The 16,249-nt window shown below is 31.0% G+C and overlaps 1 protein-coding gene across 14 annotated transcripts in view; it reads right to left on the reverse strand.

Moving 5' to 3' along the window:
* LOC124951543 (venom dipeptidyl peptidase 4) overlaps positions 1–16,249 on the reverse strand; it is a 277,366-nt gene that overhangs the window by 33,703 nt on the left and 227,414 nt on the right. For all 14 annotated transcript variants that reach the window (XM_047500074.1, XM_047500086.1, XM_047500085.1 and 11 more), the window contains 2 exons: positions 8,989–9,041; positions 3,663–3,865 (listed from right to left, as the gene is read on the reverse strand). In XM_047500074.1, the coding sequence (XP_047356030.1) occupies positions 3,663–3,865; positions 8,989–9,041 (256 nt within the window). The remainder of the gene's footprint in view (positions 1–3,662; positions 3,866–8,988; positions 9,042–16,249) is intronic.

A 16,249-nucleotide genomic window follows, 5' to 3' on the forward strand; every position in this document is an offset into this window, starting at 1 on the left:
AATGTATGTTCGGAACAAAAAAAAAAAGAAAAAACGAAGGAAAAAGAAAACAGAAAAATAAAAAAAAGAAAAAAAAAATAAATGTAAATCCTATTATACTTCATGAGGTTGTTTCTCGTCTCACTTATATATTAATCTATGCCGGAATATTCGTATCTCCGCGGCCTTTTCCTCTCTATCTCTCTTTCTTTCCATTATTTTCTTTTAAAATATGTCAGTCGACTGTTTTCCATGGTTTTTCCGTCCATGAGTTTCACAGAATAAGAGAAAGAGAGAGAGAGAGAGAGAGAGAGAGAGAGATAGAAAGGAAAGAAAGAGAGAGAGAGAGAGAGAGAAAGAGAGAGGAAAGAAAGAGAGAGAGAGAGGGAGAAAGAGAGAGGAAAGAAAGAGAGAGAGAGAGAAAGAGAGAGGAAAGAAAGAGAGAGAGAGAGAGAGAGAGAGAGAGAAAGAGAGAACGATACGAGCGAGCTTGCTCGTGCATAGTAAAATCCTCGTTTAAAGGTAGCTATATACTTCCTTCTACTGGACTCTCTTTTCTAGCTCGCGAGCTACCCGATATCCTTTTCTGAATACATAAAACGTGAAGGAAACGCGGCTGCGCTTTAGATGAACATTCAGATTAGAGAGTCTCGTTGCTTTTCTTAAAAATCGAAATAATTATTCTTAAATCTTTTAAATATCATACATATGTGTGTATGTATATATATATATATATATATATATATATATATATATACATCTTAGTGGTGTATTTTGGTTGAACTAATTCACAGTGAGAGAAAAAAAAAGAAGATGGTAAAGAGATAAAAAGTAAGAAAAATTTTCTCTCTAATTTTCTATTTATTGAAATTTAATCTTCAAATATATATATTTTTATTTATACTAATTTGAATTTATTCATTCTACTTACCGTTTATATCGCTTATACTTTTAATACGATTGTAATAGAAAATAATTATAGATAAAAATTTCTACATTCTCATTAATAATTTGGAAATTAGTGTTCAGTATAGTTGATGGTACAGAAAATATAAGTAGACGTTTATTTTTATTTATTTATTTATTTTTGTTTCTTGTTCTAGTAAGAGCTTTCTTTCCATCATTCTCCTCGAGTCACCATAGAAGAAACCATCCGTTCGAGCTCGCCGTTAATTTGTCACTGTACGACTTAAGTATATCGAGGAAATAGGTTTCCCGTTCTTGTACGGGTTGTTCTTTCTCATCTGCTTTTACGCCACTTTCGTTTCTTCTTAGGGACCCTAAAGACATCCGACTCAACTTTTACTCCCTAGCACGTGGTAGAATACCTATCCACTCTCCCTTCGCATTTTTCGTGTTTATTGTTTGGCTTTTACGCTTGTACTAAAATTTATTCTACGCTTTTATACCTTAACGCCGGTTGTTCCTCTTTTCGTTCTTAGGAAAGGAAAAGGAAAGAGATAAAGAAAAAAGGGAAAGTTATTCGTCGTTCTTTTTTATTGCAGACGCCGCATTTTCCTTCCGAGAAAAAGGGTTTTGATCTAATAAAATACATTCGAAGTTGCTTCTTGTCTTGTTCATTCTACCTCTATAACATTGGAGTTTTCTCTTTTCATTTGTCGATATAGTCAAGCTTTCTCTCTCTCTCTCTCTCTCCGTCTCTCTCTCTCTCTCTCTTTCTCTCTCTCTCTCTCTCTCTCTCTCTCTCTCTCTCTCTCTCTTGGTTTCTCCCATCTCTTTATCATTCGTTTCATTTCATCTTCCTTTGTCCTCAATTTTTTTTCTTTTTTTATTTCTTCTTTTCCCTCTTTCGCCATATTATAATTTTTCGAGCACGTTGTATTCGTCAACGTGCTCGAAAAATTTATTTACAAAGTAATTTTAACGATGCTGTCGCTTTGTCCTACGCTGTTACGCATCTCCTTCAAAAATGTTATTTTTCTACGTTCATTTTATACTCATGCTAGAGCGGATTATTTGCTAGTTATTGACTTTTTCTTATCAGTTCTCGAGAAAAACAACTAATTAAGTCGTTATTTCATTTATAAAAAATACATTTCAAAATATATTCTTCTCTTTCGAAATCATCTTTAAAGTTAAATTAAAAAGTGAAATAAAATAAGATATCGATCAATAAAATTCGTTATATTATTTTAGGAAAAAATCTCTTGATTAATATTTTTGTTGTTTATATCATTTTAATATTATTCAAGCTTAAATATAATATTATGTAATTTTATAAATTGTTTATCGTATGAATGAACGATTTTTCTATAGCTTTTGGATTTAAGATGGACGATAAATAAACCAAATTCTTCCTTTTCGTTCTTTAATTTTCACGTTTTCTCTTTCTCTCTTTTATTTTCTTTTTCTTTTTTTTTTTTTTTATTTTTTTTTTTTATTCAGCTAAAGCAAGGATTCCCTGATGAATTTTTACGCTTCATTCGTTTCGACTAAGCGAAAGAAGAGAAATGCGGGACGTTGTTGGTAAGGACGAAATGCGAGGTGAGGGAACCTAGAAAGAGCATAGCTGATGAAAGCTCCGGAAATATGCAAACGCGGGCGATGTCTCTCCGAACATCAGCTATGTGTATTACCGTCTGTGCCACGATGCTCTCTACCTGCGCATAGTATGGCGTACGTTATTGTTCCATGCGAAATAGAAATATACCTTGGTGCAAAAATCTTCGAGACGGCTAAAAAAAAAAAGAAACAAAGGAAAGAACAGAGAAAGGTTTTTCGATAGAGGGAAAATGGCCAACGTAAAAACAAAAAAAATATAGAATCATGTATTCAACTTATAATGTGTATCTACATATATATATATATATATATATATATATATATATACATACGTACGTCGAGTATCGTCAAGTAATTTCGGACACATTAGAGATATTAAAAATGTCGAGAAACGTAACGATGATGCGTTATCACAGATTTCAATCTCAAACATTCAATCTGTTTAATGCTCTTTTTTCATAGAAGAAGAAAAAAAAACAAAGAGATAATAAAAAAGGAATAAAGAAGTGGAATAAATATAAAACAAATAAAAAAAGGAAAAAATCTTTACCCGTTTAAATGCACTTACTCGAAAGTATTACTTTTTCAATCGATGTTTCTCAAAAGGGACGTATCATTTTAATCTTATTACTCTTTGCTTTTTATAGCGAATTAATCCCATGGTAAATAGATGTTTGAAAGATCAGAAGAAACTTAAAGCTCCATAATAAAGAGGATGAAATAGAAGAGAGAGAGAGAAAGACAGAGAGAGAGAGAGAGAGAGAGAGAGAGAGAGAGAGAGAAAGAGCAAGAAAGAAGGTTGGAATAAGATAGGAATCATTATACGTTGGAGTCTCGTGGGAATATCGCCTAATTCGCTCGTAATGTCTTGCAAGACCGCTAACAAGTATAATAGGTTACTTCTGTTACTTAACGTTAAAATAAAAATCTATTTTAATTCGAAAAAAAATTTCTGATATAAATAAAAATGATATTTCATGAGCGAATGTACAAATTTAAAATTTGAATGCAAAGGACATTTTCTATTTTATTCCGAGATCTTTTTCGTACCATGAATATTTTCAAAACGATATCATTTAAATGCAAAAGAAAAGTACAAAAATGTTTAAGAATTTTTCATTATTGTTATTATTATTAAATTAAAAAATAGTTCGACTCACCTTCGTAAACCCAATCAGGTACGCCATTGTAGATCGTACCGAAAACTCCACTATCAGTTATCTGATAATCTGTTGGAACCTCAGCTTCCAGTCGATAGAAGATATTATTCTGATGAACATAGATCAAAGCGTTTCCACTTGGTGCCCAGGTCGCAAGTTGAAGGGATTCAGAATCATTCGCCGCCATCAATGCCGTCTCCGTTCTGAAAATATTTCCGTTGTCGAAACTTTATTTGGAAAACGTGATTACGTCGTTATTTCATAGAGTCGTTACACGTTTCTATTCTTAACGAAGTTTTGTCGCACACGGTCGTCGCCGTACAGTCAACGTCGTCGCCATCGTTGGCGCGACTCCCACGAAATTGCATTCCAGCACGACATTCTCAAAATTTCGGGCGGCCACGTTTTACTGCACATGGAGTAACGACGCTTTAATTGCGTAGACCGTTATCTTTGAGTCATAGTACAGCTCTGAAAGTGATGCCAGAAGTGTGTCATAAAATTTGTTATACCTTGGAAGCTTAAATTATTGTTTCGTTTTTCTAGATTGCTCGTAGATATTATTATTTTAACAGGTTTTGAATATAATAAATTTTCAATTGTCGCATTATGCGAGTTTTTTTTTCGAACGAGAACGAGTAAATTATTTCGCGAATGAAAATTTTTTTATCGATTTATTACATAACTTTATAGATATTATAGATTCTCTTTTTTTCCCTTAATGATTACTCTTTGAAGATATTTCAATTTTTCTACTCTGACAAATATTTTCGTAATTTATCTTGAATTGGTTTGCCGATTATTTGGAAAAATAACAGGAAGGAGAATAACTCGTCTTCTATCGAGAATGTATCTTCGATGGCTGCCAGGAATGCGCAAGATATTATGAAATATTCGGATGTCTCTCATACGTATGCGCGGAAAATATGATATTTATTTGAGCATAAAACAAAGCGTCCTTTTGTAGATTGGTTTGATAACGTTTATGAAAAAAAAAAAAAAAAAAAAAAAAAAAAAAAAAAGAGAAAATTGTTCCTGCGTGTTCATAAATTTTGTAACTCAGTGAATTATTTTTGTAGAAAAAATTCAAATATATCGATATCTTAATTTTTATTTATTTATTTATTTATTTGTTTATTCTTTTTTTATTCTTATTTTTTTTTTTTTTCTATCTTTCTTCCCGAGAAATAGATTTTCTTCGCGAGAAAGACGATTCTATAAAGGCACGTTCTATAAAGTTTACAACATTTTATCACGAGTTGTGAAAGTTAAAATGAATTCTTCAAACAAGCCACCATCATTTCTGACTACGTTCTACATCGGTATTAGATTCCTCGAAGCTGAGTTTTCACCTACCACGTCCCATTCGAAACTTTTCAAAGATTTATTTCGAACGAACGAATCACCGTGGAATATTGTCCTTTCGGGTAAGGATATCTTCGTCATGTGTCGTAGAAAAATCATTACATTTTATGAAATGGTCAAGCAATAGAGAAAAACTAGGTTATGCATTAAAAGAAGAAAATTATTTGCACTTGTTATGTCTTTTAAATTTAAGGATTCGAATGATGATACAAATACGTACCTCCTTATTATTATCGTTCATTTTAAAAATATTATTAACAAAAAATTCTTCTTCAAAAATTTTAACTCCAATAACGAGAGTAATCTATCTATCATTTGATTTTATCAATATTTTGATATTTTAACGTTATATCGACATTTTCACTATGATATTTAAACTCGTCAATGAAATGATTTAATTTCGATTATTTTGATCTATCGAATATTTTGATCGTACCTATTGTACAAATTCATTCGACAAAATTATTTGATTATCATCCGATACAAATTTATAAAATATTCACGATTTAAGAAATATCCATGTTGGAATGCGTTAAATTGATCGTGTAGAATCGACGAAAAGTTTTTACAACGATTCGCCGATATCCGGGTACTAGCCCGCATCCGGGCATATCGTGAATTTGACTCGTTCCTTCATAGATATTACTACTTCTCGTCTAGTTCAAAGGTAAACTTCTTCTTGAAAGGCTATAAATAAAGTCGGCGGTATTCATGTGACGTACAAACCGAGTTTATGATAGACGTGTATAGTAGTTGCCTCTCTTACCAACCAGTTTTCACGAGAAATATACAAGCGGAAGGAACTTATGAGTTCTTTGTTCTTCGTGCATACGAGCCTTTCATATATACTTCGCGACAAGGATACAACGATGCCGACACGGAGAGACACGACGATGGTAGCTCGCGTTTTCTATCTATCGTGAGAAGATACCCACTTGGCTAAAAGTCGCAATTTATCCTTCTTTTTCTTAGATCTTTTTGGTATCATTTTTTTTTTTTTATACTTTATCGTCTATACGGATAATAAACGTTGGACTAACGACCATTACGGTTATCGAATTTTATCTATCGTAACATTTAATGGCTACTTTAGTATAAATCATTTTTCATCGATAGAAAAGAAATATCAGGACCTATCATCTTCAGTTCGAGATATACATATGTATATATATATATATATTTTGACAAATCGTTTAATTCAAGAAAAAATATTTCTTTTTTTTTTTTTTTTTTTGCTTCTTCATCACGACAAACGTTGAATATAGTGAAATTTACGAATTATTTTTCCTACATAAGTATATTTTTTACTAGTCTAAATTACGTGGTTTATTTTAATTACGTATCACTTTTCAAAGGATTATTAATGAACAAATATATGAATTTCATCTTACTATTGTTATATATCAGAGATACGGAATATTTGTTGTTAATTTTTTCAAAAGTCGTTACAACGTATCTTCAATAAGAAACAAAATAAATAATAGTATAATTTTTAGGCAAATACTGAAAGACATTCATCCGTGAAATTAACGAAACTACGATCGATTATCTTTACGTTTTCTCTTCTATATTCTAACAAACGGCGAAGTTGATAACACGCGAAATTTTTGATTCATTAAAGTGTTCACTAGGTGGCAAAAATATTTTATTACTCGTTCCAGTTCGACCGAGCGAGTAACGAAAAAAGTTATAACTATGCGTATGAGTTTGTTAAACGATCTTTACAGTCGAGCATTGGACCGAAGAACGAGAACGGTGCTTTTGTAGTACAGTGATAACGCTTTTCGCGCTAGCTAGCTAGCTAGGTTGTTCGTTTGTTCGCGTGCACGTGGAAAAAAAGTTGACAAAAGGGCCACGGAAAAGTCCAAGTTTTCTACAAAAGAAGTAGAGAAAGCGAACTACGCTCGGTTAGGTATTAAAAACATAATGTAAATAACACGATTTTTAAAAGTTGAGAGTTTACGTTCTCTTCCGTGGCGTTCCTTTATGGTAGGTGCAGGTGTAGGAAAGTACGAGGGGAAAAGTCGTTGGTACTTTCGTCCCTGACAAAAGCTACCCATGCTATACTTACTTTCTGTGTACTTAAAAGAGAGAGAGAGAGAGAGAGAGAAAGAGAGAGAGAGCAAAGACAAAATATTATCGACAGTAATACCTCGTACATTTTACAAAATGGCTCGCACGTTTCTTTTATATTCTCTCTTTTTTTTTTTTTTTTTATCAAAAATTATATTTTTATATGTACAGAACATCATAAAATTCATAATTGTAACATTTGAGAGGAGTAAAATAGAGTAAAATTTTTAGGCGAAAGTTCCTCTATCACTTTTCTCTTCGTTCATTATTCATTAAATTATTTAACAATTAAATCGATTAAATAATATGTAAATTAATGTAGTATATATTTACAATGAAAAATTTTCAATATCGAGTCTCTCTCTCTCTCTCTCTCTCTCTCTTTCTCTATCTCTCTTTCTTCCTCTGTGTTGTCAGGGATAATCGTTCGTCGAGAGAACCTTAATATAAAAACATATCGTCAAAATAAGATGAGTCAATGTTTCATTTTATGTTGTCGTTATATTTAGTCTCGTCGATGTAAACAATGTCGAGACAAATATCGTTAAAGGATGTGGAACCAGATGGCTTTCTATGTTTTCACGAGGCATCAGGTGTCAGTTACGAACAAACATTCGACCCGTTTACATCGTCTTTGGCGTCCTATTTCGCTACTTCGTGCCATCAAGCGTAATAATATAAGAATATGTAATGTATCTTAACAAATTATTATACTATGTTATATTAATATTTATACTATCATTTTTTAACATCTTTAAATTTCTTTTTGATTTTTAATTCTTCTTTTCTCTCTCTTTCTTTTTTCTTGTTTTCTCTCCCTCTGTTTTTTTTTTTTTTCTTTTTTTTTTTCTATAAAAATACTATATCGTATTAATCGTTAAAAACATTAGAACATTAATGCTACTTATTCGAAGGAAGAGGAGACAGTAAACATATTAGAAGTTAGAGTGGATTAATCGAGCTTTAAGAGAAAGAAAAGAAAGAAAGGGAAAAGAGTAAAGGGGTAGTGAATTTACGTTGGCATGCTCGAAGGAAAGTTTTCAACGGTTAAACCGACGATATAGTGCTGCAAGACCTTCGAGAATTGAACTTTCCCGCGGTTTCTACCCTCTTTATATCTCCTTACCCTTTTCGGTTCTTTCCAACCAAACCACGCTCGTCTCCTTGGAGAGAAATTAAACCCATTAAAAAATCTACTTCATCTATTACATTGCAAATTGTTCTGTTCTCTTCTTTTCTCTCTTTCTCTCTTTCTCGCGTACGTTTCTTTATCTCTCTTTCTCTCGCAAGTAATTTCATTTCCGAATCTTCCGATTGTCTCCGAACTCTCCCTCATTCCATTTCTCTTTTTCATTTTTCTTGAATATTTGAAAGAGAGAGAAGGAAGAGAGAGAGAGAGAGAGAGAGAGAGAGAGAGAGAGAAAAGAAAATAACAACGTGGCAAAGTGCTTACTTTCGCCGTGATATAAGGGTTCTTTAAATGCTGAGTTAACGTTCAAATCTGCGAAGGAAACTACTCTCTCACTCTCTTTCTCTTTCTTTCTTTCAATGTAGAAAGTGTAACGGATAAGGGTGATGGTAAGACGACGCTAGGATTAAATTCCCACACAGTTTGTAATTTCTACGCTACAGGGTTTTCCTAGCGTACGCCTTAGGCTTCCATGTCTCTTACTCTTCTATCTAGCTCTCCTCTGTCTTTCTCTCTCTCTCTCTCTCTCTCTCTCTCCCTCTGTCTAACATTCTCTCTTCCTATCCTTTTTCATCTCGTTCTAGCTTAGGAGAACGCTAAGAGAATGTAAGATTAAAATGCAAATCCAAACTCGACCACGGGAATAAGTCTGAGATATGATTATCGTAAACGCCCTCAAGGCATGGCTCGTTTACTTACAGAGTCTTCAGGTTCACGATCTTGTATTCGGCCAGGTATGTGTGCCGGTATAGCTGTAACAAGAAGTAAACGGGTTACTTGTTATGAGCCTGCTACTGGTAACAAAGACGCCAAGAGAACGATTTTAACGAGGAGAACTTGGGAAAAGAGCGAGAGATCGAGGGATAGAATAAGGACAAGAAGAGTAAAAAAATTGAGGGAGAGAAAAAGAGAGAAAGAGAAGGAGAGGTAAGTTATATTTTTTCGTCAAGAGAATTCTACGTAGGAGTATAAGGAACATATCTTTAATAAGGATATCTTAAATAAATTGTAGACCGATAATAGAAAGTTACTTTCTTTATCAATGTATATAATGCCAGTTAGGAAAATTGGATGAATGTTAATGTTTAAAAAATTCTAACGAATTATTTATTATAGAATGAACTAATCTATAAGTGAACATAAACTATGAGGTTTCTCATGAATTAAATTAAAATTTCAAAAGAACTAAAGAAAGGTATACTTAAGGAATTTATTAGTATTTAGTTTCATATGGTTTTAAATGATTTATCATAGAATGTCAACATACGTTATAAACTTTGTATACTTTTACGTTGTTTTCCAACAGATGTAAAAAAAAACGTACAAACATTTGATATCGTTTCCATCATGAAAAAAAAAAAAAAATAGATAAATTTAACTTCTAGTTACTATTACTACTACCACTATTACTACTACTACTACTATTACTATTATTATTACTACTATTATTACTATTACTATTACTTGTACTACTAGTTATAGTAATACTTTCTCCATAACTTTTCGCCATTTAACTTTCTGAAAAATTTCAAGCTTCTGGATAAACCAGTAGTTTTTTTCCCCAAAGGGAACTGCGATAAATCGTTCGGGGATTTCTACGATCGGTTAATGATTAACAGTTACATCTCGATCATAAATTATGTTCGAACGAGGTGTTAGAGTGAAAAAGAGAAAAAAGAGAGAGAGAGAGAGAGAGAGAGAGAGAGAGAGAGAGAGAGAGAGAAAGAGAGAGAGAGAGAGAATGGGATAGGGAATACAGGGAATGGTGTACCAAACGACGTTCACCATCAAAACGGAGAGCATCGATAGTGCTCGTTTCGATACGAAACGATTCATGGTGGTCTCCACGCTATTTTGCCTCCATTAACTCTTTCAGGACTCGATCATAAATCAAGCGGACCGACCGATAAGATCGGAATAACGCCATTTTCACGCATTCGAGGCTACCTCGATTCTGTGAAATGCATGACCGCGTATAAACGTGGCCTAGAACACGTGTGTAGATCGATGCTCATTTTCGTATCGTATCGTCGTTTCTCGCCTTTTCGACTATTCGCACGTGGAATTGCGAGAATTCTATAGAAAATTTCCTCGATTGATTGAAAATGCTATGCTAAAGTCTAACGTGTGTAATATTCACGAGTGACTCGAATACTAATTCGATATAAAAATGATTTCAATGTATTGAGATTATAAATATTATTATAAAAATTCTTATTTTTAATAATAATTTACTTTAACTTCGTAGGAAAATTAAATTTCGTAGAAAGATTTGTAAGATTTGTTTAAATCGAATCTATTTAATAAAAATTCGAATGATCAAACGGAAACTAATAAATCACGATTTCGTTTTTCTTACAAAACGCATTTCATTCTTATTCATTCTGAAATCGAGCGATTTTATAAATTTATCAGAAACTTTTTAACAAGCGAACTTTCCGTTGATGATCGGGTAAAATAATAAAAAAAAAAAAAAAAAAAAAAAAAAGGGAAAAGAAAGCAAATAAAAACAAAAACAAAAAAAAATAGAAAATAATAGAAAGGAATCGATTCAGTTTGTTGAATTTTTCAATCGTCATCCTTTCCAAGCATGCAAAAAGGCGACGACGGCGTCTATTTTCAGTCTCGCGTTCTCTTTTATATTCACATAGCTAGGAAAATGTAGACAGCGCTCGTGCGATGGATCGTCGATCGATCGATCGGTTAGACGACGTTGTGTTCGGACGGTATTGAAATTCAAAACGGGAGGAAAGGTATTTGTAAGCACGCTCGTTCTGTTACCACAACCCCTTATACCCCTCATCCCCAACTCCACCATCCCTACTATCCCCACTATTCTGCTATCCGTTCGTCTAAAATCGAATATGTATCGACGCTAACGTTTTCCCAATAAAAGTTCTACTGAAGCTTGCTTTACGACCTACTCACATGAGCGTGAGAGCAAACTTGAGAGAAAAAGAGAGAGAGAGAGAGAGAGGAGGGGGTAGAAGGGGGGGGGAGAGAAAGGCAGACAGACAGACAGACAGAGAGAAATAGAAAGGAAGTAGATATATTTCTTCGTTTGTGGCTTTTCAGAAAGGTGCTGCTATCGAGTGTTCCACTTTTATTGCTAAGGGCTCCGTAGTTCAAGTAAGATTGCCGATACGGTGATACACGGTACGGTTTTCTTATCTCGTTTAACGATTTTCCCGTTAGAGAGTTTCTTCAGATCTCTTTGTCTTGTAAGATAAATGATCGATTCTTATAACGAACGTTCGAGAATAATGTTAGAGTTATTAATGGTTTATCTTAATGATAAAACATATGTATATATATATATATATATATATATATATATATATATATATGTTTTTAAAATAATTATAATAAAACATGCGTTATATTTAAATGTATACAAAAGTTAAGTTAAATTATTTCTTTCTTTAAATTTAATTAAACATATATAAAATTCTATACAAAATTTGTTTATTCCACTTGTTAAATAAAAGTTTTAATAATCCATTCTTCGAATGGTAGCCAAGAAGAGAATAATGCGAGATTATAATAAAGTTTGTCGTACAATTTCTATTATAAGTATCGTGTCTGTTTAAGAACTCGAAGTAGAAAAGATATTCGATAATACAACCACGATTGTCGATGCGTTAAACGTAATGGTAGGTTCATACTTTGCGATATACAATTCCAAACACGCGCATCCTTCTTCGAAACTATTAATAATATATTGGAAAGATACGTCGAAAGTTTGTTTGCAACCTATTGGGAATTCTATCAGTGGAATACTCTCGAATCTGTGATGATATCCTTGTACAATTCGTATTACGAAATATTAATAATATTTAATAATTTGTAACGATATAATTTATTCAACTTTATTGATTTGTAAGATTTTATACGAAAGAATAATTTAATATAATTGGCTAATATATATATGTATATATACGCATATCTGTACATGTGTTTATATGATGTAAATTATTTTGTTTAAATATTTATATTTAACATATATTTAACATTTATATATATATATATATATATATATAAACATAATTAAACATTTATATATATATATAAACATAATTAAACATTTATATATATATATATAAATGTTTAAACAAAATAATTTACATCATATACACACATGTACAGATATGCGTATATATCTTATGTATATATACATATACATGTATATATATATATACCTATGTATATATATATATATATATATATATATATATATACATATATATAGTATAAAAATTTTATATATTATTTATTCATTTTTGTGCAGCAACAGCTCTATCGATATTCTAATATAAAGGAAGGTTTACTATCAGTATTTTTCTACGACCTTTTGCGAATGACGGTCATATCGTTTCGTGTCCACCGTCATATCTTTCATCCTTATTCCGATCTTTTTTTACATTATACGGAGAATTCGGTTATCAAAAGCACGAGCGATCCTGACGACGAGCGAGAACCTTTCCTATAAATTCGCAAGTTTTCAAGTTAAGCTCTTCTTTCCAAAAATGTTCGGCTAAAGGTATAAAGCGTTCCATTCTTTTATCTTTTTTTCCTTTTTCGACATTTATATATATCTCTTTGATTTTAGATGTTCGAGATAAAAGAACAGCATAATTTTCAATCGTATATACATCCACATACATACATATAACCAATTTTCTTTCTTTCTTTTTTTTTTTTTTGTTTGTTTTAATGGAAATTTTCATTGGATAATTGAAAAGTTCGTGTGACATCGCGTAGCGAAAAGATAAAGTCAATTTTTTGAACAAAGCATATTTTCAATTCCAATTTGTTTTCCTTCTTTTAATTTGAGTAACATCACCTGCAGGTGAATGTCGATGGACTTGTCCCGAACACGTTCGTTAAACTAGGTTGCAAAGCAAAAATAAAAAAAAAAAAAAAACAAAATAGAAAAGAAAAAAAGCTCAACAAAAAATAATATCTCAATTTCCGAACATTCATTAGGCAAAACGAACTCAAAAATATATTATCTCTATACGTTAATTAATAAACATTATAGGGCAATACTAGAAGTTTTGTTAAATAACTATCTACGTGATTCGAGAAATTTCATGGTGATGATCTTTCATTCCCCATTCGCATATCAAGCACGGTTAGTTTCCAAACTCGTCGAACAAACGACCACAGAGTCGACCAGTAATGTTTAACGGAGCATCGCAGTTATTTCTGTCTCTTTTTCCAACACATCTCTCATATCTATCTCTTTCTTTTTCTCTATTACTCTCTCTCTTTCTTTTTTTTCTCCCTCGATTCTGAATCCACCTGCTCTCGTTACATTCATTCTTCGTTTTTGAAATCGAAGAGGTATACTCGTTCAATTTAAATAAAACATTTAAATGTTTTATTTTAGAGAAATTTTATTACATTGTTTGTTAACATAAACCATAATCAGTTATTGTAATAACTAATAGATACATTTTTATTTTTAACGATGATTAATAAATGTAATCCTTTCGATATAATCAACTTGTATTATGAAGTATGTAATAACATTATGACTCCTTATTGAAAATTATTGTAAAAGAACGCATATTTTTATTTAACATCATTCTACGCATATTTTTATTCAACGCATATTTTTTTTATTAGTTCAAGTTAAACAACGAGACACGTGATACGTTACTATGACGTGTATTATTTTATTTGAAAAGATCTGTAATTTTCGTTTGTGGAATTATTCGCGTATATATTGTATTTGACATTACTCTGTTGATCGTAGCGATGCTTTTATCTCGAATGTTTTATATAATCGATCATAAAAATTTTTTAGACACTCTTTTAAATCGTACAATGTTTTTTTTTTTTTTTTTTTTTTTTTTTTAATTGCATGAAGTATTTTGAATTGTATTTTTATGTTGTTTGAGACTAATTTGTTGATAGAATTTTATTAGTCGATATTTACAGAATGCATATAAGATAAGTAGATCCACAAAATATATTTCTTCGACTTTTACGATAAAGAAGACTTGAAACAAAGTTTATTTTTCTTTTTTTTTTGTTTTTTTTTTGTTTTTTTTTTTTTTTGAATGAAAAAAATTTAACAACAAGAAGCATTTAATTAAAATTCTAAACATGTTTCATATAACACACTAATTTCTTCATAATATCTACTTCAAAATTCAGAACACTTAATGTAGATTAAAACAAGTTATTCAATTTCAAAAGTGTCTGAATATTTCTGTTTTTGAATGTACACATGTAAATTAGGACGCATTCATGTCTCGCCTTAAATATAAAACGAAGGTTTTGATAAAAGTTATAAAATTGGATAAAATTTGTATGTATAAAAAATGCAATTCGTCTCGTAAAATTTTCAAAAAAAAATTTCAATTATTTCCATCGAAATAAATATTATTGAAATTTATCGAAAACAGATTATAATTAATTATATAATATCATTATAATATAATAATATGATAAATATTAATGACGTATCTATACGTGAAATGTATATTTAAAATAAAAATAATTATACTGGCGAAATTAAAATTAAAGCAATGTTAAATTCAACAATATTTTATGGATTAAACGATTAAATTTATGTTATGAAAAAAAAGAGAAAAAAAAAAAAAAACAGGAAAAAAAAAGAAAGAAAAAAACAACTCCGTACGAAATAACTCAGAAACCGAGAAGCCATACGAAGCTATGTGAAGTGAATCTACCTTAGTGAAGAGGGTCTAAATAAAACGTTTGGTACGAAATGGCAAAGGGAAGCAGGCATAGGAAAACTATTTTACGGAAGAGTATGCGTCGTTTGTGTGACGCATTGTTTAACGACGCCCTCGGAATCCCAGTTTTCAGCGAATGCGGTCTAACCACAAGGGCCTCGTACAACGAGCCTCCATTTAACGTTGTTCTCGTAATCTTTAAAGTGATGAAAATAAAATGTCACGTGTTGTCCATAATACATAATTATATTTATTTCGTAAAATTCGTTTAATACGAGATAGAATTATATTGTGGTTGTCATAGAGGGGTATTATAAATTTTAATAATATTTCGATGAGATTCATTTTGAAAATCAATACATGTGACGTCTCTTGATGGATGAAAAGAATAATATTGCGTGATAATATGTAAAATTTTCTTTTTATCACAGGAAATATTATTCGCAACATGGAAAATCCATTCGTTTCGATAAAAAAAAAAAAAAAAAATATATATATATATATATATATATATGTATATGTATCCGTGAAACATTTATTACATAAAATTGGTCTCAAAAAAAGATAACGAACTCTTTCAACATTATTCTATTGTAAATTCTATTAACTCTTGATCTAAAGCAATTAACGAATTTATTTGAGAGTAAATAAAACGTATCTACGTTCAAATAACAATCTGAAATGAGTGACCCGTGTAGTACGTGTAGAAACATTTTCTAGATCAAAATGATTTTATTTAAGCAGAAAATAATGAATTATCGAGAAACGAAATAGGTAAATACATAGATACAGACGATAATAAGTTTGGTCGTTTGCTTATTCGGTCTATTATCGCGTACGATCGATTCGCCGTTTCGAATTTGCAGCTTTTCGCAAATGAAACAGATTAAGTAGATAAGGACGATACGCATTACGTTGTTCATTCATTACGTTCACGTATTATTATAGAATTTCATTGTGTAAGCATTTCTATGTTATCATTTTGTAACGTTATGTTCATTCAATATTACCTCTCCATATGCATATGTCATATTTCTTTCGTATATTAAAATATAACAAAAATTATTCGTTAAGTCGATTCTATGTTAGATAAACAAAAAAAGAAAAAGAAAAAGAGTCAGATATTATATAAATAGTATAATAGAAAAACAATCATAGGAAATAATTCAGAATAGAATTTTTTTTAAAATTAGATATATGTGAATATTTTACATAAACATTTTTTCGATTCATTATTTTATACGATGTCA

The sequence above is a fragment of the Vespa velutina genome, chromosome 9 (genome assembly GCF_912470025.1).
Source record: "Vespa velutina chromosome 9, iVesVel2.1, whole genome shotgun sequence".
Lineage (NCBI taxonomy): Eukaryota > Metazoa > Arthropoda > Insecta > Hymenoptera > Vespidae > Vespa > Vespa velutina.